Below are 26903 nucleotides of genomic sequence, written 5' to 3'. Positions count from 1 at the left end.
CCCGAAGAACATGCTATGCATGGAGTGGTGTCCCGCGCGGGAGGAGGACAGTCGGCTTGGATCCGTTTTGGTTTTTCAAGGACACATCATTTGCATGTTTCAGTGAGCTTCTGTCATAGTGTCACATCACAACAACGATGTGAAGCCCGGGACTACATAAAAGTTGGCCAACGAGGACTGAGGTGTCAATAAATGCTGGAATGCGTATTTATTCGACTGATCTATGGACTGTGATGTATCTTTTTTTATTATCACTATTAATTCACCTACGTGCAGGATCATCTCATGGCGAGCAAGTGAATATTATTGCATCTCTTGGATAGTGGTGCCAAGCCTGCGTAAAGCCTATTTGGTTCAGCGCAAATCGCTCATTATGTCTGCGATACGCAGGAAATTTGGCGAGGACTACGAGGTAGTGAACACCAAACGGGACATGGCTGTCTCTGCACCCGTGAAGAGAAAGCGCCAGCGGTTTGTGGAGAAGAACGGCCGCTGTAACGTCCAGCATGGTAACCTTGGCGGGGAGACAAGTCGATATATCTCCGATCTTTTCACCACGCTAGTCGACCTGAAATGGCGGTGGAACCTACTCATATTTATATTAACCTACACGGTAGCCTGGCTGGTTATGGCATCTATGTGGTGGATAATAGCCTACATCCGTGGTGACATCAAACCACAAGGCCACGACTCGTCATACACCCCGTGCGTCGCGAACGTCTACAACTTTCCGTCCGCTTTCTTGTTCTTCATTGAAACAGAGGCTACTATCGGCTATGGTTACCGCTACATCACAGAAAAGTGTCCGGAAGGCATTATTCTTTTTCTCTTCCAGTCTCTCCTGGGTTCTATAGTGGACGCATTTCTTATCGGCTGCATGTTTATCAAGATGTCCCAGCCAAAGAAGCGCGCGGAGACTCTCATGTTTAGCCAGGATGCCGTTATCTCGCAGCGGGACGGGAAGTTGTGTCTCATGTTCCGAGTGGGGAACCTGCGGAACAGCCATATGGTATCGGCCCAGATCAGGTGCAAACTTATCAAGGTAAATGTTTTCAAATGTTCCAATCGTCTCTGCCATTTTTCTCTCATCCATTTGGGATGTTATGCCAATACTATTGTAAAGTGACATAATGTGTGTTGCGCAACTCAAAACGTATAACAGATTTTAGGTCAGTTAATAAGGTCCTATTTAGTCAATTCAAGGGATGAATTGTGTTTTGGCCATTGTTTTCTATGAGGGCTTTTCAGTCATTTAAATTAATTTATCCTCCAGTATCGACTAAATTCCCTGTGGGCCACTAAATTATATGTCCTGGCAGGTTACAATTACTGCCTTAGGCTGCAATGTGTGTTTTGGAATCAAAGTGGAATTAGTTCGAAATTTAACTAATAAAATCGATATCTCTCTCTCTCTCTGTGTGTAGTGGTCTGAGTGTGTGATTGTGCATATGTGAACTGCAGTAGCAGTGAGTGGGGAAAATCACTGGGGAAGCCAAGCCAGAAAAATAAAAACAAATTACAACCTATTCGTTGTGATAATGGCGTTATTTGCTCTGAAACCTGATAGTTCAAATGCCTTGCGACCGTGATATATAGGCCTAAGGCAGATACAATTTCAAAAAAGACACAGTGGCAGAATAAATTCAACCACACCTGGTTTCATCACAAAACCGGAGAGCAACCTTTGTCCGGCGAAAGTCTACAAAGCAGGGGCGAAAATCAGATATCAACTTTGGAGGGGAGAATTACATTACATTTTCTCAAGAGAAATTCGTCAGGGGGACACCAAAAGTAGTGCTGTAACACAGCCTACGTTGTAATATGTTAAATGTATGTTGAGGAACCATAATTACTACTACTGGATAATTGATAGGTAGTTAACTGGAAGGGTTGTCCCAACTTGTTCAAATGTTTAAATCGTTATAGTACTACTAATACTAATAGTTATAGCAGTGTTCCTTACCAGTCCAGTATGTACGCAGGTATTTGTATTTTACAACCAGCTATACCAAGAACGTCCAGTAGGTGGCAATGGTACTGTACACTGTGTATGGGTGCAGTTTTCGTAATTACAATGGACATAGTGCGATCTCATCTCAAATAATCTCCATTGAGAACCATCGCAAAGTTGGTCTCAGTATTAATTTGACCTTTTTATTAGACTTTTTCCTGATACATTTATATAGTCATTAAATATGTGCCACTGGCCTGAGTGTATGACAATAGCTTTACAAGAACAAAAAGCTCAAAATCAGTACAGTTTAAAAGCGAAATAACTACTTCAATGAATAACCCAAATAAATCAACCAAAATATCCTTCAAAAATACTTCTTTATTGTTCAGTCAGTGTCTCAAGTCTTCAAACAACAGCTATGGACAAGTATGTCACACAAAGTGTGCAATTTTAAATAAAATAACATAAAATAAATAATTAGTAAGTGTACTGTCATGTACTAAAAACTACTAAACAAAATATCAGATATCATACTATACACCAGGGGTTCTCAAGGGGTCCCTGGTGTAATTGCAAGGGGTCTGTGAAATAAAAAAGTGTAATGAACGTATTCAGCAGCACAAGGATTCCACAAGGATTCTACATATAATATAGAGGGGTGGAGGTCCCTGAGGACCACTCAAAACCTTGCCCGCCTTGCCTCAAAATATGCAGGGGTTCCAGTACCCAAAAAAGGATGAGAACCACTGCTATACATACTTCTGAACAAAAGAACCGTACATATGTTTGCGGGTTTCAATGGATCCAACAAATTCCTGGCAGATATTTCCCTCAAGACTGTCCAGCCTGTGTTTATGTACATTACAGACAACTACGCCGTTCAGTCTCTCTTGGCCCATGCTAAACTGAAGCCAAGTCTTTAACCTGCGGAGTGCACTGAAACTCCTCTCATCCTCACACGATGACACTGGCACCACAAACAAAATTATGATCAGCACCTCAACTTGGTCAAACAACCCACACACCTCCACTGGAACCCTCCTGAGGACCTCTGCTGCCTCTCCACTGCTGCTACATGGGTATTTGTTGCAAAAGAGAGGCAACTTCAATGAAAGAGAATCTATGTTCAGCTCAGGGTACTGATCTAGAGACTCATCCAACTCCCCCATGAGAAGCACTCATTCCAACTTTTGCGGGATGTTTAGACTGTCCTGTTCAAAACGTCCGCCAAACTGAACCTCCACGCCATCCAAGACGTCAAGAAATTAGTAGTGATCCACTGCTTTGCCAGCAAATCGTCTTGAGTGTGTCTCAATGGATTCCATGGAGTCAATCAATGTTGTTGCTTTCTCATACTGTGCAAGGTAGCTTTCATTGTTTTGTCTTGTCCCTAAGAGATGACCGCACACACTCGACTGCAGCCTGCATACCAGAGACAGTCTGAGTTTTCGTCTGCAAGTGAAATGTTTAGGCACTCAAGCTCTCCAAGACCAGCAGAGGCAAGTGTGAGGCCACACATAGTCTTGCCTTTACTGAAGTGCTCAAATAAGCCACTGGCAGTTGAAGCTGTCTTGGATGCAGTTTTTGCCATCTCCTCTAGGCTGCTTAGCACCCGTTCATACTGCCCTAGCGCAGATCTAATAGCAGTATTCCGCACAGTCCACCTTGTTGGACATAGGGGTTTCAGGGTGGTCAGATGTGTATCTTTGGATGTGGAAATTGATTCAAACATCCTCTTAAACTTTCCTGACTGGCCATAGAGGACACCGAACTGATGGACCCAAGAAAAGGAATCCTGGATTAGTGGGGAGGCTGAGCAGTGCACATAGAGGGCTAATGGCTGCAGCCTCCTCACAATTTCCTGTGCACCTGTGTATTTTCCTGCCATGTTTGAGGCACCATCGTAACTCTGCTCACCTAAGCCAAACATGGGCAAATTGAGCCTCAACAACACATCATTTGCCACTTTCGCAATGCCCTTGTCTGTTGTCTCTGACACAATGTTTAGCCCAATAAACTCCTCGTGAAGGATAAGGTCATGGGTCAACCTAACGCAGGCAGACACTCCCCTGTTCAGCACCAGAGACATCTTGAGTACCATCATCAATGACTGAAAATTGTACAACCGGAAGAGACCTAATCTCAGCTACAATGCCTCGAATGACTGTATTGGCCATGATGTTCAGAATTTCATTCTGCGCTTTGGGGCCTGTGTACATTGTAGTACGCTCTGTTAACCACTTCAGTACAATGGGATCATCTTCTTCCAAAAGCTGGTATAAATTGCCACTGTCATCCGTGTGGCCTCTAAAAGGCTTGTCCCTGTCTAACTACATGCCGCACCGAACAACAAATATTCGTCAAGCAATGCCTTTCGTCCTCCTGCTGTTTACCCCACGCGCTAGATAACTGGGCGTTGATTGGATTTAGCTGGTGTGCTGTTACAGTTACAAAAGTGGCGGTGGGTTTGGCAGTTTTGGTGTGCTGTGAATTTTTCAATGTTTTTTCTCCAGTTCCTAAATCTTGCACTAATGAAGGCAGCATCCACTCTTTGGCCAACAGATGGCCTGCTGGAAAACCCTTGGCTACAGTGAAAACACAACACTCCTCTTATTGATGGATTATAAGGTAGCCAGGGGAAATCGTGAAACCAATTTCTCTTGAAACATCAACACTCTGTTAGCAAGAGTTTGCGGTTCTATAAATTGTGGGTGTGGCTGATATGGTTTTGTGCCATCCCTGAGGTAACTGGAGAATGCTTTGCCACGGTCCCCTATACTGGTCCTGCTGGAAACAAGGTTGACACCTGATCCTGCCGTGGCTGTGACACTGTCCTCTGAAGTCTCTGTCCCTTGCTCTTTCCCTTTCACCACCCTCACTGACTCACAGTCTGTTCCCTAGAAAATAAACAAGGTCTTTGCCGTACTCCTAACTACCAGTGCCCAAAACTACACAATTAATCACAACAGCAATACCATTGCCAGTCACCAGTTTAAGTTGAGAGTGGGGGTATCCATGGCATTTTCCAATTATTTTACAAGTCTAAAAAAGAGAGAACCTTTCAAAATGTTGCCAAACAAAGACTCCCTGTCTCTGCCAGTCTGTCCCTGCCTATCTGTCTCCAGCTCTGCTGCCTGTGGGCCATCTGTTGCCTGCTCTGCCTAATGACATCATTATGAAACATTTACATTAGCATTTGACTTCTTTCTTATGAACATTTTATCAACTAGTCTTTGAGATATTAGGCTACTAGGGTTCCAACTTTGCGTTTTGATGTACTGAATAATGCTCTGATGTCCGTCTTTAAAAAAAAAATTCAACCATTTTTCTAACTGGCTGGCTACACACACACACACACACACACACACACACACACACACACACACACACACACACACACACACACACACACACACACACACACACACACACACACACACACACACACACACACACACACACACACACACACACACACACACACACACACACACACAGTGTGCAGGTTATTTACAGTAGGAGATGGCCTTCTATCATCTATTATCTTCTATCATTCTATAATGGTCCTTCTGTAGCTCAGTTGGTAGAGCATGGCGCTTGTAACGCCAGGGTAGTGGGTTCGATCCCCGGGACCACCCATACGTAGAATGTATGCACACATGACTGTAAGTCGCTTTGGATAAAAGCGTCTGCTAAATGGCATATATTACTATAATGGGCTTCGGTCTATAAGGTAGCTCGCTAGTCAGCTAGCAAATGTGAAACAGATTGCAGTGACAGGGGTTGACAGCTGTATGAGATCACCATTTACACAACGTATGCTGCAACCTTTTGTCATTTTAATATAGTTCATGTTTTTGTCTTCTATTGGCTGGCTTCCCACAATAGCTGAATTTGCAGAGCTAGCGAGCACCAGTCTTGTTTCTGTGGTGTTTGCTATAATCTTTGCTATCGTCAGTTTTCTTCAAGATCGGCACACTGGTGCTTGAATATGTGGACATCTATAAGTACCTAGTACCTAGGTGTCTGGCTAGACTGCAAACTCTCCTTCCAGACCCACATCAAACATCTCCAATCGAAAATCAAATCAAGAGTCGGCTTTCTATTCCGCAACAAAGCCTCCTTCACTCACGCTGCCAAGCTTACCCTAGTTAAACTGACTATCCTACCGATCCTCGACTTCGGCGATGTCATCTACAAAATGGCTTCCAACACTCTACTCAGCAAACTGGATGCAGTCTATCACAGTGCCATCCGTTTTGTCACTAAAGCACCTTATACCACCCACCACTGCGACTTGTATGCTCTAGTCGGCTGGCCCTCACTACATATTCGTCGCCAGACCCACTGGCTCCAGGTCATCTACAAGTCCATGCTAGGTAAAGCTCCGCCTTATCTCAGTTCACTGGTCACGATGGCAACACCCATCCGTAGCACGCGCTCTAGCAGGTGTATCTCACTGATCATCCCTAAAGCCAACACATCATTTGGCCGCCTTTCGTTCCAGTACTCTGCTGCCTGTGACTGGAACGAATTGCAAAAATCGCTGAAGTTGGAGACTTTTATCTCCCTCACCAACTTCAAACATCAGCTATCCGAGCAGCTAACCGATCGCTGCAGCTGTACATAGTCTATAGGAAAATAGCCCACCCATTTTCACCTACCTCATTCCCATACTTTTTTTATACTGTTTTTATTTATTTATTTTTCTGCTCTTTTGCACACCAATATCTCTACCTGTACATGACCTGATCATTTATCACTCCAGTGTTAATCTGCAAAACTGTATTATTCGCCTACCTCCTCATGCCTTTTGCACACATTGTATATAGACTGCCCATTTTTTTTCTACTGTGTTATTGACTTGTTAATTGTTTACTCCATGTGTAACTCTGTGTTGTCTGTTCACACTGCTATGCTTTATCTTGGCCAGGTCGCAGTTGCAAATGAGAACTTGTTCTCAACTAGCCTACCTGGTTAAATAAAGGTGAAATAAAATTTAAAAAGTCCCCTAGCGACAATTTAGCTTTTGCAACGAGACCAGTAAAGATATTTAAGACAATGGTAGAAGAGAGTGTAGTTCTGTTCAGTTTGGAGTTCTGTTTATAGCTAACCTTATCACAGGGACTTCGAAGCACTACAGCTGCATGCTGATCTTGGAATAAACTGACGATTGCAAAGATTACATCTTTGACGACACCACATAAATGAAATAGGAACTAGCTAGCTTGCTAATGTTTGCTTTAGTTTGCTTGCTAGCTCTGTAAATTCAGCTATTGTATTGTGTGAACCCTGCCAACATAAAACAAAATCGCTACGGTGCGATTGACTGGATTAACCTCACATTAGTTGCGTACATTGAGTGCCTTTCAGACGGTAGACACGAACCCTCTGTCACCTTGCCAGCTAAGGAACACTACATTGCATTGCTAACTTCTCTCATTGACTCAAATTCAAATAGCTGCAAACACTGGTTGATGTTACTGTAGATAGCTAGCTAGCAAACATCAGCTAACCGCTAGCTAACATAAAGAGTGGCCTGTAATTTAATACAGTGAAAATGAAGACAGGTGATGGTTATAGATGTGTTTTCTTGTATTGAGTGGTAGAAGTAAAGAACTGTCTAACATATCCTTTGTTTGAACTACTTACTGGAGGTCAGCCACCAACGACAGACTCTGTCAAATTCCCTCACATGCACAGTACCTGCATCATGTGCCATTGCAGAGGACTGAGGTGTGGGAGGCAGTGGATCAAACCACTGCGAGGCAAAGGGTGGGGGGTCGCAATCTTTTGAAACTTAAATACGCGCTATTAAATGTCTATAATCAGCACAAGCGCTTTCATTGCATATTATTAATATTATTGAAATTACATAGTTATGTTGACAGTGATATATTGGGGGGATAAATCCTATTTTTCCCTGGATGGGGGGGTCGTGTCCCCCCTGGGATTTACGCCTATGCTACAAAGTACAGTGCCTTGCGAAAGTATTCGGCCCCCTTGAACTTTGCGACCTTTTGCCACATTTCAGGCTTCAAACATAAAGATATAAAACTGTATTTTTTTGTGAAGAATCAACAACAAGTGGGACACAATCATGAAGTGGAACGACATTTATTGGATATTTCAAACTTTTTTAACAAATCAAAAACTGAGAAATTGGGCGTGCAAAATTATTCAGCCCCCTTAAGTTAATACTTTGTAGCGCCACCTTTTGCTGGTCCGAAAATGTACCAGGCAGTGATGCAACTAGTCAGGATGCCCATCTCATATGTATATACTGTACTCGATACCATCTACTGCATCTTGCCTATGCCGCTCTGTACCATCACTCATTCATATATCTTTATGTACATATTCTTTATCCCTTTACACTTGTGTGTATAAGGTAGTAGTTTTGGAATTGTTAGCTAGATTACTCATTGATTATTAATGCATTGTCGGAACTAGAAGCACAAGCATTTCGCTACACTCGCATTAACATCTGCTAACCATGTGTATGTGACAAATAACATTTGATTTGATTTGATCAGCATGGTGGATGTGTTGTTACCTACCCTTACCACCTGGGGACGGTCCATTAGGCAGTCCAGGATCCAGTTGCAGTGGAATTTGTTTAGTCCCAGGGTCCTTAGCTTATTGATGAGATTTGAGGGCACTATGGTGTTGAATGCTGAGCTGTAGTCGATGAATAGCATTCTCACGTAGGTGTTCCTTTTGTCCAGGTAGGAAAGGGAAGTGTGGAGTGCAATAGAGATTGCATCATTTATGGATCTGTTGGGGCGGTATGCAAATTGGAGTGGGTCTAGGGTTTCTGGGATAATGGTGTTGATGTGAGCCATGACCAGCCTTTCAAAGCACTTCATGGCTACAGACGTGAGTGCTACGGGTTGGTAGTCATTTAGTCAGGTTACCTTAGTGTTCTTGGGCACAGGGGCTATGGTTGTCTAAAATAGGTTGTTATTACAGACTCGTACAGGGAGAGGTTTGAAAATGTCAGTGAAGACACTTGCCAGTTGGTCAACGCATGCTCGCAGTACACGTCCTGGTAATCTGTCTGGCCCTGCGGCCTTGTGATTGTTGACCTGTTTATAGGTCTTACTCACATCAGTTCGGAGAGCGTGATCACACAGTCTTCTAGAACAGCTGGTGCTCTCATGCATGTTTCAGTGTTATTTGCCTTGAAGCGAGCACAGATGTAGTTTAGCTTGTCTGGTAGACTCATGTCACTAGGCAGCTCTCGGGTGTGCTTCCATTTGTAGTCTGTAATGGTTTGCAGGCCCTGCCACATCCAACGAGCGTCAGAGCCTGTGTAGTACAATTCAATCTTAGTCCTGTATTGACGCTTTGCATGTTTGATGGTTCGTCGGAGGGAATAGCGGGATTTCTTATAAGCTTCCAGGTTACAGCTCTAGCTGCCGCTTAGCTCAGTGCGGATTTTGCCTGTAATCCATGGCTTCTGGTTGGGGTATGTACGTCATCGGTGCACTTATTGATGAAGCCAATGACTGATGTGGTGTACTCCTCAATGCCATCGGACGAATCCCGGAACCTATTCCAGTCTGTGCTAGAAAAACAGTCCTGTAGCTTAGCATCTGCTTCATCTGACCACTTTTTATTGATCGAGTCACTGGTGCTTCCTGCTTTCCTGCTTTTTTTGCTTGTAAGCAGGAATCAGGAGGATATAATTGTTGTCAGATTTGCCAAATGGAGTGTGAGGGAGAGCTTTGTATGCATGTGGTCCAGAGTTTTTCTCCTTCTGGTTGCACATTTAACATGCTGATATACATTTTATAAAATGTATTAAAGTCCCTGGCTGCTAGGAGTGCCGCCTCTAGGTGAGCGTTTTCTTGTTTGCCTATGATAGAATATAGCTCATTGAGTGCGGTCTTAGTGCCAGCCTCAGTCTGTGGTGGTATGTAAAACAGCTATGAAAAATGTGGATGAAAACTCTCTAGGTAGATAGTGTGGTCTACAGCTTATCATGAGATACTCTACCTCAGGCGAGCAATAGCTCGAGACGTCCTTAGATTTTGTGCGCCAGCTGTTGTTTACAACAATACATTGTCCGCCGCCCCTAGTCTTACAAGTTACTAAATCAAATCAAATGTATTTATACAGCCCTTCGTACATCAGCTGATGTCTGAAAGTGCTGTACAGAAACCCAGCCTAAAATCCCAAAACAGCAAGCAATGCAGGTGTAGCATTGTTCAGCCACGACTCTGTGAAGCATAAGATATTACAGTTTTGAATGTCCCATTGGTAGTTTAATCTTCCTCATAGGTAATCTATTTTATTTTCCAAAGATTGCACGTTTGCTAGTAAAATGGAAGGAAGTGGGGGTTTATTCGATCACCTACAAATTTTTAGAAGGCAGCCCGCCCGCTGGTCCCTTTTTCTACGTCTTCTCTTCACACAAATCACAGGGATCTGGGCCTGTTCCCAGGAGAGAAGTATATCATTCACGTCGGGCTTGTCAGATTCGTGAAAGGAAAAAAAGGATTCTGCCAGTCCGTGGTGAGTACTTGCAGTCCTGATGTCCAGAAGTTATTTTCGGTTATAAGAGACGGAGCGGCAACATTACGTAGAAAATAAGTTACAAAATAAGTTAAAAACAACGCAAAGAAACGAACAAAAACACAATTGGTTGGAGACGCATAAAACATCAGCCTTCTTCTCCGGCGCCATCTTAAATCATATGCTCGTATGCATTCCATGCGATGTGATTGGAATGAAGCCAAATGTAAACTGGCTTCCCTTGACACTGTTTTTGTGCGCCAGGACCATTCACATTTGAGCTCACTGAGTTTAGCTCAAGGCTGATTGGCTATTATTATTGTTTTTTTTTATCAAGGGAGTCTAAATGCTTGCAGGCTTTCCTGGCGTTCAATACTACGGGCGGCAACAATGTCATACTCTTTTGGACCAGACAGTGTCAGATAGATGGCCAACACATACAGAGACAGAGGGGCACTGTTTCACTCGCTCTGAGATACATTCAGCCTCTTGCGAATTTAATGAAAATTATGAAACACAGAGAGACGAAAGATACATTATTTCATGGTTTTTTTCTTGGCCAATTCTTGGGGGACGCCTGGCTTTCCATGGCATCCATGAATACACACCACTGGTGAACTATCATACATGTCACTGATCTGCTATGCTGATGGAATCACTTCTCGATGTGTGAACGGCCATTTCATATATTATTATAACACATTTTTTACTTTTACCCCTTTTTCTCCCCAATTTCATGATATCCAATTGGAAGTTACGGTCTTGTCCCATCGCTACAACTCCCCTAAGGACTCAGGGGAGGTGAAGGTCGCGAGCCATGTGTCCTCCGAAACACAATCCAGCCAAGCCACACTGCTTCTTGACACACTGCTCACTTAACCCAGAAGCCAGCCGCACCAATGTGTCGGAGGAAACACTGTCCAGCTGTTGACAGAGGCAGCTTGCAGGCGCCCGGCCCGCCCCACAAGGGGTCGCTAGAGCGCGATGGGACAAGGAAATCCCGGCCAGCCAAACCCTCCACTGACTGAGACGACGCTGGGCCAATTGTGCGCCGCCTGATGGGTCTCCCGGTTACGGCCGGCTGTGACACAGCCTGGGATTGAACCCTGGTCTGTAGTGTAAACAATCGTGAACCGAGAACGGTCATTTCTGTCAACGATCTGCTGTGTCTGACTCAAAACACACCATATGGGGTCATCAAATAACCCCACTGTTTTCCAGTCAGCAGTATGGAGCTCAATGGGCCATATATCCCACGCCAACCCCCCTAGTAACTGACTGGAGGACTGTGGCTACTGGAGATGGATGGTCATTGAGAAATCAGTCATATCGATCAACGGTTAAAACAAACACATTGTACTCTATTGTATTGATGCCATAATGGAGTAGGAACAGTTTTTCCTGAACCTTTCTTTGGAAAAGGCATAACTGCCATTGCTCTGGATTGCTGACTGTTGAAAGTAAAACATGACTCCTAAAATGTCATTACCTAATAATGGATCAAAAGGCTACGTCTAGTAGCCTACTTAGGCATTTAGAAGAGAATCTGGGATAGAAGTATACAGTATACAAGGAAATTTGGTAACACTCTACTATTGGTGTAAATAGTCACGACACAATTGTGTTATGAAGCTTGTTACGAATTATACTGCAACATACATGTAAGTGTCATGACTAATGACTGGTTTCAAACAGGTGTTCCCTCTCATGTACTTCATGTACTTCACTCCAATATTTAGCCCTTCCCCTCAGGCAGGCGCTATATGGTCCCTATGTGTAAGCCAGACAGGTATAAGCACTAGTTCATTCCCATTTCCATCAAATACATAATCAGCAATAAGTATAGCTGAACTGTGTTTGTACGCCACTGACAGAATAAGGGAATGGGCAATGTATTATGTATGTGGCTGTATGAGAAGTGTACAATGTGTAAGGTTAACGTGCAATGTATGTATTATGTTGAATGTGTACAGTGTCTATTTTGTATACTGCAGTACTATATGTTTAAGACAATTTTCCCCTTGGGCACATTAAAGTTAATCCTATAGTATGTTATTGGAGAGGACACAATACCTGCAACAACTGCTGTGGCAACTCAGCCTTGATGAAGTTTTTGGAACTTGTGCACTCAACACAGATTCTCTCACAGATTCTGTCTTGTTACTGGACTGGACAATGTTGGTAGTGATTAATGTTTAAGGTCAAAAGGGGAATAGTAGTTCTATATTGTATAAGGAGAGCGATAGTAGCCCTTGCTTGGGAATAGTATCACCGTCAAAGATGTAGTGGTAGAAAAAAGGTATACAGTGGCTTGCAAAAGTATTCAGACCCCTTGGATTTCTTCACATTTTATTGTGTTACAAAGTGGGATTCAAATGGATTGAATTGCAATTTTTGTCAACAATCTACTCAATATAGTCTGTAATACTGTATCATACTGGAAGAAAAATTCTAACATTTTTAAAAGATTCATACAAATTAGATAACTAAAATATATATATATGCCAAAAGCTGCACTGAAGTCTAACAAAAACAAAAAGCCCCCACAATTGTTTTATCATCAATTTCTCTCTGCTAATCATCAGTCATTTGTGTAAGTGCTGTGCTTGTTGAATGTCCTTCCCTTATAAGCATGCTCACAAAGTCTGTTGTCAATTTGTTTAGTGTAAAATTGCATTGTATCTGGTCAAACACAATTTTCCCCAAAAGTTTACTAAGAGTTGGCTGTCTTTTTGAGCCAGTAAAGGGGGCTTTACTATTCTTAGGAGGCGGAATGACTTTTGCTTCCCTCCCGCCTTAAGGCACAACATTTCTAATATGCTTAAATTGAAGATATGGCAAATAGGAGTGGCAATATGGTCTTCAATTATCCTCAGTAATTTTCCATTCATGTTGTTAGACCCCGGTGGCTTGTCATTGTTGATAGACAACGATCATTGTTTCACCTTTTCCACACTCACTTTTAAGGAATTCAAAATTACAATACTTGTCTTTCATAATTCGATCAGTTATACTTGGATGTGTAGTGTCAGCATTTGTTGCTGGCATGTCATGCCTACGTTTGCTAAAGTAATTGGCAATATAATTGGGTTTTGTGATTAATGAGACATCTGATTCAATGAATGATAGAGCTGAGTTTGCCTTTTTGTTCAAAATTTCATTTAAGGTGCTCCAGAGCTTTTTAAGATCATTCTTTATATCATTTATCTTTGTTTCATTGTATAATTTCTTCTTCTCTTTATTCAGTTTAGTCACATGATTTCTCAATTTGCAGTATGTTTGCCAATCGGTTGTACAGACAGATAAAAAATTAAAAAATTCAATTCATCATCAATCCACAGGGATTTAACAGTTTTTACAGTCTTCGTAACTGGAATAAGCAATTTCATAAATGTGTCAAGTGCAGCTTCTGGTTGCTTCTAATTACACACCATAGACCAACAAATATGCTTTACATCAACAACACAGGAATCACCACAAAACGTATTTTATGACCTCTTATACACTATATTAGGCCCAGCCCTTAGAACTTTGGTTTTCCTAGATATGGTTACTATATTGTGATCACTACATCCAATGGATTTGAAGACTGCTTTCAAGCAAATGTCTGCAGCATTAGTAAAGGTGTGATCAATACATGTTGATGATTTAATTTCTGTGCTGTTTGTAACTACCCTGGTAAATAACCTGAACCAGGTTGCAGACACTGGTTACAGTTTTAAACTTTTTCTTGAGTGGGCAGCTTGATGAAAGCCAGTCAATATTTAAATCACCCAGAAAATCAGTGGTGGAAAAAGTACCCAATTGCCATACTTGAGTAAAAGTAAAGATAACTTATGTCACGTCCTGGCCTAACCAAAATAGAGAATAAAAAGTCTCTCTATGGCCAGGGCGTGACATAAGTTATCTTTACTTTTACTCAAGTATGGCAATTGTGACTAGGATGGGCATTCTATGTCCTTTTTTCTATGTTTTGTATTTCTATGTCTTGGCCTAGTATGGTTCTCAATCAGGGACAGCTGTCTATCGTTGTCTCTGATTGAGAACCATACTTTGATCTACCCTTTTCCCCCACCTGTTTTGTGGGAAGTTAACTTTGTGGTTGTTCAGGGCACATAGATCAAAGCTTCACGGTTGTTTTTTTGTTCTTCGTTTTGTCAGCGTCATTTTTAAATAAAGTTCAAATGTACGCTTACCATGCTGCACCTTGGTCCAGTCCTTCAGCCAGCCGTGACAACTTAATAGAAAATGTCTCAAGTAAAAGTTGCCCATTACAATACTACTTGAGTAAAAGTCTAAAAGTATTTGGTTTAAAATATACTTAAGTATCAAAAGTAAAAGTATAATCATTTCCAATTCCTTATATTAAGCAAACCATACGGCACCATTTTCTTGTTTTTTAAATTCTCGTATAGCCAGGGGCACACTCCAACACTCAGACATAATTTACCAACAAAAGCATGTGTTTAGTGAGTCCGTCAGATCAGAGGCTGTAGGGAAGACCATGGATTTTCTCTTGGTGTGTGTGAATTAGACAATTGTCCTGTTCAGTACTTTTGGGTGTCAGGGAAAATGCATGGAGTAAAAAGTGCACAATTTTCATTAGGAATGTAGTGAAGTAAAAATAAAAATATTAAAGTAAAGATACCCCAAAAATGACTTAAGTAGTACTTTCAAGTATTTTTACTTAAGTACATTACACCACTTCAGAAAATATACCTCTCTGTTGATATCACATACATTATCAAACATTTCCCACATATTATCCAGATACTGACTGTTAGCGCTTGGTGGTCTATAGCAGCTACCCACAAGAATTGGCTTTAGGTGAGCCATATTACCTCAACAGTATTTAACATGAACTCCTCTCTAAGCTTTACAGGAATGTGCTCCTGAATGTAAACAATAACACCTCCACCAATGGGATTTCTGTCTTTTCTGTAGATGTTATAACCATGTATTGCTAACACTGTATCATCAAAGGTATTATCAAAGTAGGTTTCAGAGATAGTCAGAATACGAATGTCATCTGATGCTAGCAAGTTATTAATTTCATTAACCTTGTTTCTTAAGCTACATATGTTAACGAGTGCTATTTTTAGATTTTTTTCTGGGATGCTTGATTGTTTACGTTGCTTTACTGGGAAGATTATCAGAAGTAGACATTCTCATGTTATTTATGTCATTACAGGGTGAGCTGCACACAGGTTACTTAAATTGTGTCTACCAATGCCCCTGGTAATAATGTACAATTGCTGAAGCCTTATGACAACTTAGCGACACAATGGTAGGGGTTAATTGGGCTTGGGTCATTGATAAGTCATTGTCTCAATGCAGCCTCACAATGTGGTGAAAGGATCCAGGAACCCAAATTATTCAGGTGAATCTCAACCTCCTTAAAAAACACATTCTGTTTCTAAAAGGTATCGAATTGAGCTGAAATAATCACGTAGCCAGAATCCTACTAAAGTGTTCAATGCCACAATTCAGAGAGTGCACAGGGCCAGATATGATGGGTATTTTATTAGTGTCTAGCATTGAATCAATCAGCTCTTCATAATGTCATTAAAACCCACAAGGACGATGATAGAATCGGTTTCCATGACCTGGCTTAGAACATTCAGGGGCAGCTTAGTAATGTAATTTACTCAAGCTCCAGGATACGACATTGTTTTTGCACCAGAAACAGTCACATTTCCTACCACGGAGCTGCCCAAAATCACTGCTTGCGAGAAGGACAAGGAAATCGGCCCACTCCCAAGCTTCACAGGATGGGTATGCTTGACATGGGCAAACACTGGGAAGTTTTTCAGGATAAAAATAAATAAAGAAATGGACTGGAGCTAAGCACAGGCAAAATCCTAGAGAAAAACCTGCTTCAGTCTGCTTTCCAACAGACACTGGGAGAGAAATTCACCTTTCAACAGGACAACAACACAAGGCCAAATATACACTGGAGTTGCTTACAAAGACAGTGAATGTTTCTGTTTTGACTTAATTAAATCTGCTTGAATATCTATGGCAAGACTTCAAAATTGCTGTCTAGCCATGATCCCCGACATCTTGACGGAGTTTGAAGAACTATGAAAAGAATAATGAGCTAATATTGCGCAATCCAGGTGTATAAAGCTTTCAGAGACTTACATGTATTGACTCAGGTAGCTGAATATCTAGATAGTTTAGTTATTTAATTTATATTAATCTTTAAATATATATATATAAAATATAATTCTTCCACTTTGACATTACAGAGTATATTAAATTAAGTCCATTAAGTCCAAGAAATCCAAAAGGTATGAATACTTTTGCAAGGCACTGTAAACCCTCAGCATTGTGGGTAAATAGGTGGATAAACACTAATGCAAAAACACTATGTTTATAGTTCCTATTCACATGTGCCCCGATTCCAACCTGAGTTAAGTGCTTGTAAATGGAATGGAATTCCCGTTTTATGCACTTTTCTCTCTATGCGTATTCTAACCTTGATATTAAGCATGAGAATAGCGTGCTATTCACCTGCTGTTCATTCTGGGCCTGATTCCAATTGAGGAAATTTCGACTTTCCTACACACTTTTCAGTTGTTGGTATTCAGACTTACCTTATGAAGGTGCGTAACGGGCTTTGCAGGTGTGGCTACCTTGCGTGCTCTGAATACATTTCATTCAACTGCTGAAAACCCTCCCACTTGCTGGCCAACAGAGTTTTCATTCAATGCGTTTTCAGTACATTTATCTTAAAGCCGCCCTTTAAATATGGTGTACCTTTTAATTATGATTTTTTTTTCCCGACAGACTCAATCGAATACATCAAGAGATCAGGTTTAGAATATAGATATCAATTTAAAAAAGTCATCGATGCTTTTTTGTCTCCATTTCAGCACCAACTGGTAGATAAATAAATACTCTGCTCTTGTAGATTGTTTGGGATAGGAAAGTATGTACTGAATGAATAAAACAAACTTACCATGAATCCTATTGACGCAGCCATATAATATATATGGCAACATGGCAACCATAAAGTGTGAGAAAATCACGAAGACTGTGTGGATCGTAAGTCATAAGAGGACTTGGATATTTTCGCTCTGACACACACACACGCACATCACCATGTACTTTCACCTCTCTTGTATTTGACATGCATGATTTGCCCGGCACTTTTAGGCTATGAAACAAATTGGATAGCCTGACAGGAAAGATACAATTATATAATTGGTGCATAAAGTCTCAGACACCCCAGTACATATTGAAATGGATACTAGTCATTGACTTTTAATGAATGGTCCTGGAGCTTTAATTACATTTTGAATCAATCCAAATCTTTGAAATATCTTCATATACTGTACTTTAGGATAGAATGAATCCTATGATTCTGTGGTGCAGAGGCGAGTGACTTAACTCTCTCTAGCACAAAAACATTACATTTGGTTAGTACAGTATATAGTAGCACTTACGAGACAGCTTGATCCCTTTCGTACAAACAGGGAGTAGTACGACAGTACACGCACCTCTCATGATGGAAATGTCTCTTTGAATCATTTAGAAAATCATCATGAAAAACAATCTATCCTCCCTTCCCTGAAGCTTCCTGATTTTTTAGGATTGATGAAAGCAGTAGGCTGGAACGTTTGCTTTCTCTTGTCCTGTCACATACAGATCAGTGATTACTGAATGTATTCAAACAGTATTCAAGAAGAGTGTGAGACAATGAAATATAAGAGAAAGAAAGATTGACAGTTGGGAAAAACTTGAGAAGCCATGGTCAGTCGATCAATAATATACAGTGTATTCTGAAAGTATTCAGACCCCTTGAATTGTTCTACATTTTGTTATGTTACAGCCTTATTCTAAAATGTATTAAATATTGTTTTTTTCCTCATCAATCTACACACAATACCCCACAAGGACAATATAAAAACAGGTTTATATAAATGTTTGCTAATTTGTTGAAAATAAAAAACAGAAATACCTTATTTACTTAGATATTCAGACCCTTTGCTATGATACTCAAAATTGAGCTAATGGTTGATCCTGTTTCCATTGATCATCCTTGAGATATTTCTACAACTTGATTGGAGTCCACTTGGGGTAAATTCAATTGATTGGACAATTGATTCAATTGATTGGAAAGGCACACACCTGTCTACACCAGTCTATATAAGGTCCCACAGTTGACAGTGCATGTCAGAGAAAAAACCAAGCCATGAGGTCGAAGGAATAGTCCGTAGAGGTCCGAGATAGGATTGTGTCGAGGCACAGATCTGGGAAGGGTACCAAAAAATGTCTGGTCCCCAAGAACACAGGGGCCTCCATCATTCTAAAATTGAAGAAGTTTGAAACCATCAAGACTATTCCTTGAGCTGTCTGCCCTCCCAAACTGAGCAATTGGGGAAGAAAATAAATAAAGGTTCAATTTAAAAAATATATATTAAAAAAGGGCCTTGGGAGGTGAACCAAAAACCCAATGGTCATTCTGACTGAGCTCCAAAGTTCCTCTGTGGAAATGGGAGAAACTTCCAGAAGGACAACCATCTCTGTAGCACTCCACTAATCAGGCCTTTATGGTAGAGTGGCCAGACGGAAGCCACTCCTCAGTAAAAGACACATGACAGCCTGCTTGGAGTTTATTAAAAGGCACCTAAAGGACTCTCAGACCATGAGAAAAAAGATTCTCTGGTCTGATGAAACCAAGATTGAACTCTTTGGCCTGAATGCCAAGCATAACGTCTGGAGGAAGCCTGGCACCATCCCTACGATGAAGCATGGGGGTGGCAGCATCATGCTGTGGGGATGTTTTTCAGAGGCAGGGACCGGGAGACTAGTCAGGATCGAGGAAAAGATGAACGGAGCCAAATACAGAGAGATCCTCGATGAAATCCTGCTCCAGAGCCCTCAGGACCTCAGACTGGGGTGAAGATTCACCTACCAACAGGACAGCAACCCTAAGCACACATCCAATGCAGGAGGAGCTTCGGGACAAGTCTCTGAATGTCCTTGAGTGGCCCAGCCAGAGCCCGGACCTGAACCCAATCAAACATCTCTGGCGAGATCTGAAAATAGCTGTGCAGCGACGCTCCCCATCCAATCTGACTGAGCTTGAGAGGATCTGCAGAGAAGAATGGGAGAAACTCCCTAAATACAGGTGTGCCACGCTTGTAGCATGAGACTCAAGAAGAAGACTCAATAAGACTCAAGGCTGTAAACGCTGCCATAGGTGCTTCAACAAAGTACTGAGTAAAGGGTCTGAATACCTATGTAAATGTGATATTTCAGTTTTTTAGTTTCAATAAATTTGCTAAATTTTGTACATATCAGAATCACCTGCTTACTGTTTTTATGCTTTCAAGTTGACTCAAACTCAGTTGGATTAAACTTTAGGATATGTTCACTTTTTTTTAGATTTGTCTGAAGCATGGACTCTGTTTCAAGTTCTTGTCCAAGGCCACAATAATTTCCACCATGGCACTCAAGACAATATATCTGGAGTGGAGATCTCATACAATGTCAGCTTGCCATAACCTGTAAGATGCTTATACTCAATATCACAATATGATATTAATATCATCATCTCTCAATAGGCACATCATCTACAGGGTGTAACGTGTACACTGAGAGTCGGGAAGCAAGTTCAGGGAATTTGTGTTTTTAATAAATAAATGAAACGGTAAACACGTAACACAAACAACGCACCGACCTGAAAACAGAGTCAATTACACCTGTGGAAAGAACCAAGGGGAGTGACAGATATAGGGAAGATAATCAAGGAGGTGATGGAGTCCAGGTGAGTGTCGTGAGGCGCTGGTGTGCAAAATAATCAGCAGCCTGATGGCCTGGAGGCCGGAGAGGGAGTAAACGTGACAGAGGGGCTCAAATATACAGTGTTGAGGTGGTCACAGATCACTACGTATCATCTCTGTGAGGTGCATTCAAACCCTGTTAAGACCATAAATGCACCATAAATGGTCACATTACAGAGAAATAGCAATCATTTTGTTCACTGTGTGTGAGCTGATCAACTGACAGCCATTAAAGAATGCCCCTCTGGTGTAGGGGAATGAAAAGCCATGGGAAGCATGACTGGGAATGTCAAAATAACTAAATATTGAATTGGATATCCCTGCTATGATAATGGCACAGGTATAATAGGGATCTGAGGGCCACAGCTGTCTGGTTTCCCCTCATCTTTTTAGTAGTTACATCCGGGAATCCTTGGAGGGAGATGTGTCGTGTGTGTTGGTTTTATAGCTGTGGTTCCCAACCAGGGGTACCGGGACCTCTGGGGGTACTTGAAAAGACTCGTGAGACCGTAGGCCTACTGGTAAAATGCACATCTGGGGTACTCCTGGCCGAGCAAAATTCAGTTGGTGGTAGAGTAAGCGAAAAAGGTTGGGAACCACTGCTTTATAGGATGGATTTACTTTGAAGAGGGACGACTTATAAAGAGTGTGGCTTTGCACACGTCCCCTTTCTGTCTTTCCCTTTTTTGTCTCTCACTTTTTGCCCACTCTCAATTAGGGCTGTGGTGGTCATGAGATTCCATCAGCCGAGCAAATAACTGCCGGTCTCATGGTAATTGGCCGTTGATTAACATAAACACGTTTAGCATCTCCTGTCTTCTACACATAACCCACAAGCCACTGGTGGAGTTGCATTGGAAGGCATGAGCTCTGCTTAGTTTTTTTCGCGCAGGCTGTACACACTTCATCAGTCACTCATGCACAATCTGACATGCACGTGATCGTGTCACACCCTGATCTGTTTCACCTGTCTTTGTGATTGTCTCCACCCCCCCCCTTCCAGGTGTCAACCATCTTCACCATCATCCCTTGTGTATTTATACAGTCTCTCATTCACAATGTGACAAGCACTTGATAATGCCTAGAATTTCCTGGCTTCATCCCCTTTGTGTGCCCCCTTTGTAATGCCCCCTAAACAAAATCCACCCCATCTGCGGACAGTGGCCGTTGTGCCCTTGGGCTGAATATAATAACTATATTCCCTTCTCCCAGCTGCAAGCTCCAAAGCACCTCTCACTCAAATGGCTCTCCGTCACATGATCAGGTCTGTCTTCACAGGCTACAAGTGAAGACCGACACATCTGTGACACAACTGCGCTTCCTTATCCAATTCCCAAGAACTGGAAGAACTGTCCACGTTTACTTTTCGCCAGCCAACAACATGATTAGGCCTAACAAACAGCAAAATCACTATCACTATGTCAACCTACTGTCCCCCATAGTGCAAAAGTTGACCTATTCTATTTTGTGTTAGAAATAAATATCCCGAACATAGTCTGGGACAGTTGTGGAATGGGATAAATCCCAAAGTAAAACAAACATTTTAAGCAATGAGGCTGACAAAACAGATCAGAAAGTTTAGCTTAAAATGTTGATAAACTATTAGGCTATTTCTTCACATTATAAGCGCATATTTACATTTTTTTTTCTAGAAAACATTTTTTTAACTTGCTACCCTGGAAGTGTAACTTTTCACTCTCACAAAGCCGGTGAGAGTGAATGCGTGGTGTCGTTGAAGAGAGTAGGAGCTGCAAACATTAGCAGGCCAGTTATTGACATGACATTTGCCTAGTACTTATTTGTGAAGCATATGCCTTATAAAGGGTTTATGTGTTTAAAGTGGGTAGGACCCTTGCATGTAGTTCAGGTTAAGTGTTCACCCCAGGACCATAACAGGAACATTGCCTGTAAACATGTAACTTGCACACTGCCTCCTCCAGTTGCTGTAGGACATTTTAATGATGCACCACAGGTGCCTGGCACTAAAATGTGAAGATACTAGGGGGGGAAAACAGCTTCTCCAAGCCAAGGCGATGAGGGAACCGTGGGTACAGACTCCTTCCTGTGAAATATCGCACCCTTCTGTCCCCAACAATGCTGTGAATAAGAATCGCAGTCTGTTTCGCCATCTGTGGTCCTCCCGGCAGTCTCGTCAAAGAGGCCAGGCTCTCCGTGCTAGAGCACGCTACCGGAGAGTTTGGGAGTACGATAGGAACCCAACGCTATCAGCCGAAAGTAAATGTGTCAGTTGTAAGCAGCACAATGGGTCGTGTAAAGTTATTTTAGGAAATCAATTGTCTTCATTTCCACAGTGGTTATTTTTCGGGTTTCCAAAATAGTTATCTTCCTTCATGCAGTTTACAGAGCTGGTTTTAAGTCCTTAGTAATTGCTACACTGAAGAGGAAATGGAGTAGGGGATCCGCCTTTATCTGATTCAGTCTTTGAAAATTTGGTTTATAAGACACTCAGTCCAAAATGAACCACTTTCCCCTACCCCCTCTTCTAGACCCTTCTTTATATGATAGCTACTCATAGATCTGAAAGGATCTGTAAGGCATATACAGTAGTAGGGATTCAAATGGGTAACCGGGATCCCATGGGTTGTTATTGTGACTCTTCAGACAATTACACATTTGATAGGTCTATGCACAATTCACTATGCGTCACTGTCACTGATATGAAGTCTGTCAACAGTTCAGAGGCATGAGGGAAAATGCTATAGTATCTTCTCCTGAAAATGATTGAATCCCTGTACAGTAGTACTGAGTTTCCACCATATCACAGTATTGCAGTATGCAGTTTCTTACACAACATCCCTCCTCTCAGAGGCATACCATGTGCCACACACTTTTGTTTCCCCAGTCTCGACAGACTCCGGAGGGGGAGTTTCTACCCCTGGACCAGTGTGAGCTAGACGTAGGATTTGGGACGGGGGCCGACCAGCTCTTCCTGGTGTCCCCTCTGACGATCTGCCACGAGATCAATCCCAAGAGTCCCTTCTTTGACCTGTCCCAGCGCTCGCTCATGAACGAGGAGTTTGAGATCGTGGTCATCCTGGAGGGCATTGTGGAAACCACTGGTAAAAGCAGACTCTTTCATTCAATCTGTTCTTTGAAGGGGCATTCTGGGATTGTTACATCCATTTCTGGACTTTTAAATTAAGAATATATAGCCATTGATGGAAGAATATACAGTAAATGCCTCATGGGTTTAGTTCAACTACCTTACCCCATCTGAACCCCAAAATATAAGCTTGTTTTCTCCATTGTTTGTAAACAAACACTTTATAGCTTCAAACCTCTATTTAAAATCTATGCTCAAAACACGGTTAAAACGATCATTTTGATCTAATGACTGGATGGTCAGTCCTTGTATTCATACTGTAGCTCTATCTATGATTTTGAGAGTGGTTTCATTGTTTTTCAAATTGTCTCTTTAATTCATCTGTATAATGTATATTTTGTAGTCTTGTTTGTATTTTGTTTTAAAAACAAGAAATCAATATTTCTCCATTCCTTTGAGGCGAAATACGAGGACTACCATTCCCAGTATAATCAAATCAAATATTTAAGAGAATATCACATTTATCTTTAAATATTAGATGATATTAGATGAAAAATTATTACATAAATTATTTTTTTATCTCTGTCGTCGTTCCACGATACTTCTCCCTCTCGCTCTATTTCTCTCCTCGTCTTTCCCTCCCCGTGTCTCCGTGTACTTCTTTTTTCCTTGTCTTCCATGCACCTCTCATTCTCTTTAACCTCTGTTTTTCTCCTTATCTTCCCCTCTGTTCTCTGTTCTCTGTTTTCCCCATCTACTCGTTCTCCCTCCCTCCCCTTCCCTTTGTCCCAGGTATGACGTGTCAGGCACGGACCTCCTACACAGAGGACGAGGTGTTGTGGGGCCACCGCTTCCTGCCCGTCATGTCCCTGGAGGAGGGCTTCTTCCGGGTTGACTACTCCCAGTTCCACAACACCTTCGAGGTCAACACTCCCCGTTACAGCATCAAGGAGCACGAGGAGAAGATCTCCCTGACTTCCCCCAACCCTCCACCAGGCGTCCCCACCTCCCCTCCCCTGGGGAATGGGGGCCAGAGCCGGAGCCGCAGGGAGAGGATGCTGTCAGTGGACTTTGCCGACCATGGAGAGGCTACCCAGGAACAAGCGATGGGGAGGCTGCCCAGCAAGTTACAGCATATGAGCTCTTACAAGGAGGACCTCCGAACGAGGGTGAAGACTGGAGGAGCCCAGCCTGGGGACAAGGCCTCTAGCAGGGGTGACCAGGGGAGTCTGCCCCTGGGGGTCCAGCATCTGGTCTCCAGCTCCATCCCCGGGGGCTTTGGCCAAGGGAAGGTGGAGGAGAAGCTCCAGCTTAAGGCACTAGATGGGGGTCCAGGTATTGGAGACACTCTGACTCATTCAGTTGGGGAGCAGGAGAAGTGGAGGCTTCCCCCTGCCCTGAGCCTCATCCCGGCCCCAAATCCGACCCCTGTCCAAATCCCTTTGCCTGTGGGTGGGGGGTGGCCGGAGGATAACCTGCCTGACAAACTGCGCCGAATGAACGCTGATCGCTGATATTGACCGTGGACCATTGACTGTGAAATGACGATTAATCACCGGAAACAAACAGATTCCCAAAAACTCTAAATAGTTATAGAAAGCAATGCTTAATGGGTAACGCGGTTTTCAACAGGAAATTAGACTACTGTGATGACTTTTGCCCGTTTATGGCTATTTTAACTGGTTGAATAAATGTTGATTCGTGGAAAATACAGTGGATTTGAAAAAGTTATCAACGGGAAATTTCTACCACAGGATTATGTCATCATGCTAACCACATTTCCACATAGACAAACCTTGTATAAAATATGTTGAATTTGTACCTTTAAAACAACGTCAGATCTTTAACGTTATATCCACTATCAAAAAATAAATAATTATATGCTAGGTAGCACTTCCTACTGGAGAATTGATCAATCTACAGCTACCTTTTGGTCTCCCATCTAGAGTTTTAACTATGCGCAGCTCTACCTAGCTAAGATATTTGACACTGACTATTACCAATGTGCTATTGTGATTGAGAATGATTGTTGAGAGATCTCCACTTGAAAACTAAATAGATGCACTGTTGCTATCAAAGTCAATCCAAAGGGTAGGTTTAACAGAACACATTAAATGTGACCATAATATATCACTCATATATCATCAATTATGGTATTTATTTAGGCTATATAGCATTTGCAACAGCTATTGTTTCAATTCAACCAAGAATTCAACTAAAATTAGACATTCTAATTTGCAATAGCCCTAGGTTTTCAAGCTCTGGTTGATTTCAAATGTAATGCTATTTAGTAACGTTGAATTGAGTTTGGTTGTCAAAGCATCCAAATATCCACATTTGAAGGAGATGTAACTTTTAAAGAATAGGACTGAATCAAATCAAACTTCAAATGAACTTTAAATCAAGTTTGATTTGGTTTAGTCCTATTTAGGGCTGTGGTGGTCATGAAATGTTGTCAGCTAGTGACTGTCATGCAAATAACTGCTGGTCTCACGGTAATTGACCGTTAATTAACATAAACACATTTAGCATCTATGATGCAGACCTTTGGAACATCTAAACTCAGCAAGAAAAGAAATGTCCTCTCACTGTCAAATGCATTTATTTTAACATGTGTAAATATTTGTACGAACATAACAAGATTCAACAACTTCCATTTAAATGAAAGTATTTTGCACTCAGCCTGTGACCCTTTTGGCCACTTTCTTTGTCTTGTTATCAACTGTAACAACATTATTATTATTATTACCAACATTTATGTGTACAATTCCAAACTTGAAAATTATCAACAACTGAGACATAAACTGAACAAGTTCCACAGACTTGTGACTAACAGAAATGGAATAATGTGTCCCTGAACAAAGGTAAAAGTAACAGTCAATATCTGGTGTGGCCACCAGCTGCATTAAGTACTGCAGTGCATCTCCTCCTCATGGAGAGAGAGATGTTAACCCACTCTTCCACCAAGGCACCTGCAAGTTCCCGGACATGTCTTGGGGGAATGGCCCTAGCCCTCACCCTCCGATCCAACAGGTTCCAGACGTGCTCAATGGGATTGAGATCCGGGCTCTTCGCTGGCCATGGCAGAACACTGACATTCCTGTCTTGCAGGAATTCACGCACAGAATGAGCAGTATGGCTAGTGGCAATGTCATGCAGGAGGGTCAAGTCAGGATGAGCCTGCAGGAAGGGTACCACATGAGGGAGAGGATGTCTTCCCTGTAACGCACAGCATTGAGATTGCCTACAATGACAATAAGCTCAGTCCGATGATGCTGTGACACACCGCCCCAGACCATGACAGATCCTCCACGGCCAAATCGATCACGCTCCAGAGTACAGGCCTCGGTGTAACGCTCATTCCTTTGACGATAAACGCGAATCCGACCATCACCCCTGTTGAGACAAAACCGCGACTCGTCAGTGAAGAGCACTCTTTGCCAGTCCAGTCTGGTCCAGCGACGGTGGGTTTGTGCCCATAGGCAACGTTGTTGCCGGTGACGTCTGGTGAGGACCTTCCTTACAACAGGCATACAAGCCTTCAGTCCAGCCTCTCTCAGCCTATTGCGGA

General features: G+C 42.1%; 1 protein-coding gene across 1 annotated transcript; it reads left to right on the top strand.

The window, feature by feature from the left end:
- Positions 1–26226, top strand: kcnj19b (potassium inwardly rectifying channel subfamily J member 19b). The gene is made up of 3 exons (XM_046369290.1): positions 1–1042; positions 23132–23348; positions 24125–26226. Exons 1-3 carry the CDS (start codon positions 224–226, stop codon positions 24844–24846), a joined length of 1758 nt encoding a protein of 585 aa, XP_046225246.1. The 5' UTR covers positions 1–223; the 3' UTR covers positions 24847–26226.
- Positions 26227–26903: the final 677 nt, after the last annotated feature.

Source organism: Oncorhynchus gorbuscha, linkage group LG11 (genome assembly GCF_021184085.1).
Source record: "Oncorhynchus gorbuscha isolate QuinsamMale2020 ecotype Even-year linkage group LG11, OgorEven_v1.0, whole genome shotgun sequence".
NCBI lineage: Eukaryota > Metazoa > Chordata > Actinopteri > Salmoniformes > Salmonidae > Oncorhynchus > Oncorhynchus gorbuscha.
This window is presented reverse-complemented; position numbering and strand designations above follow the sequence as displayed.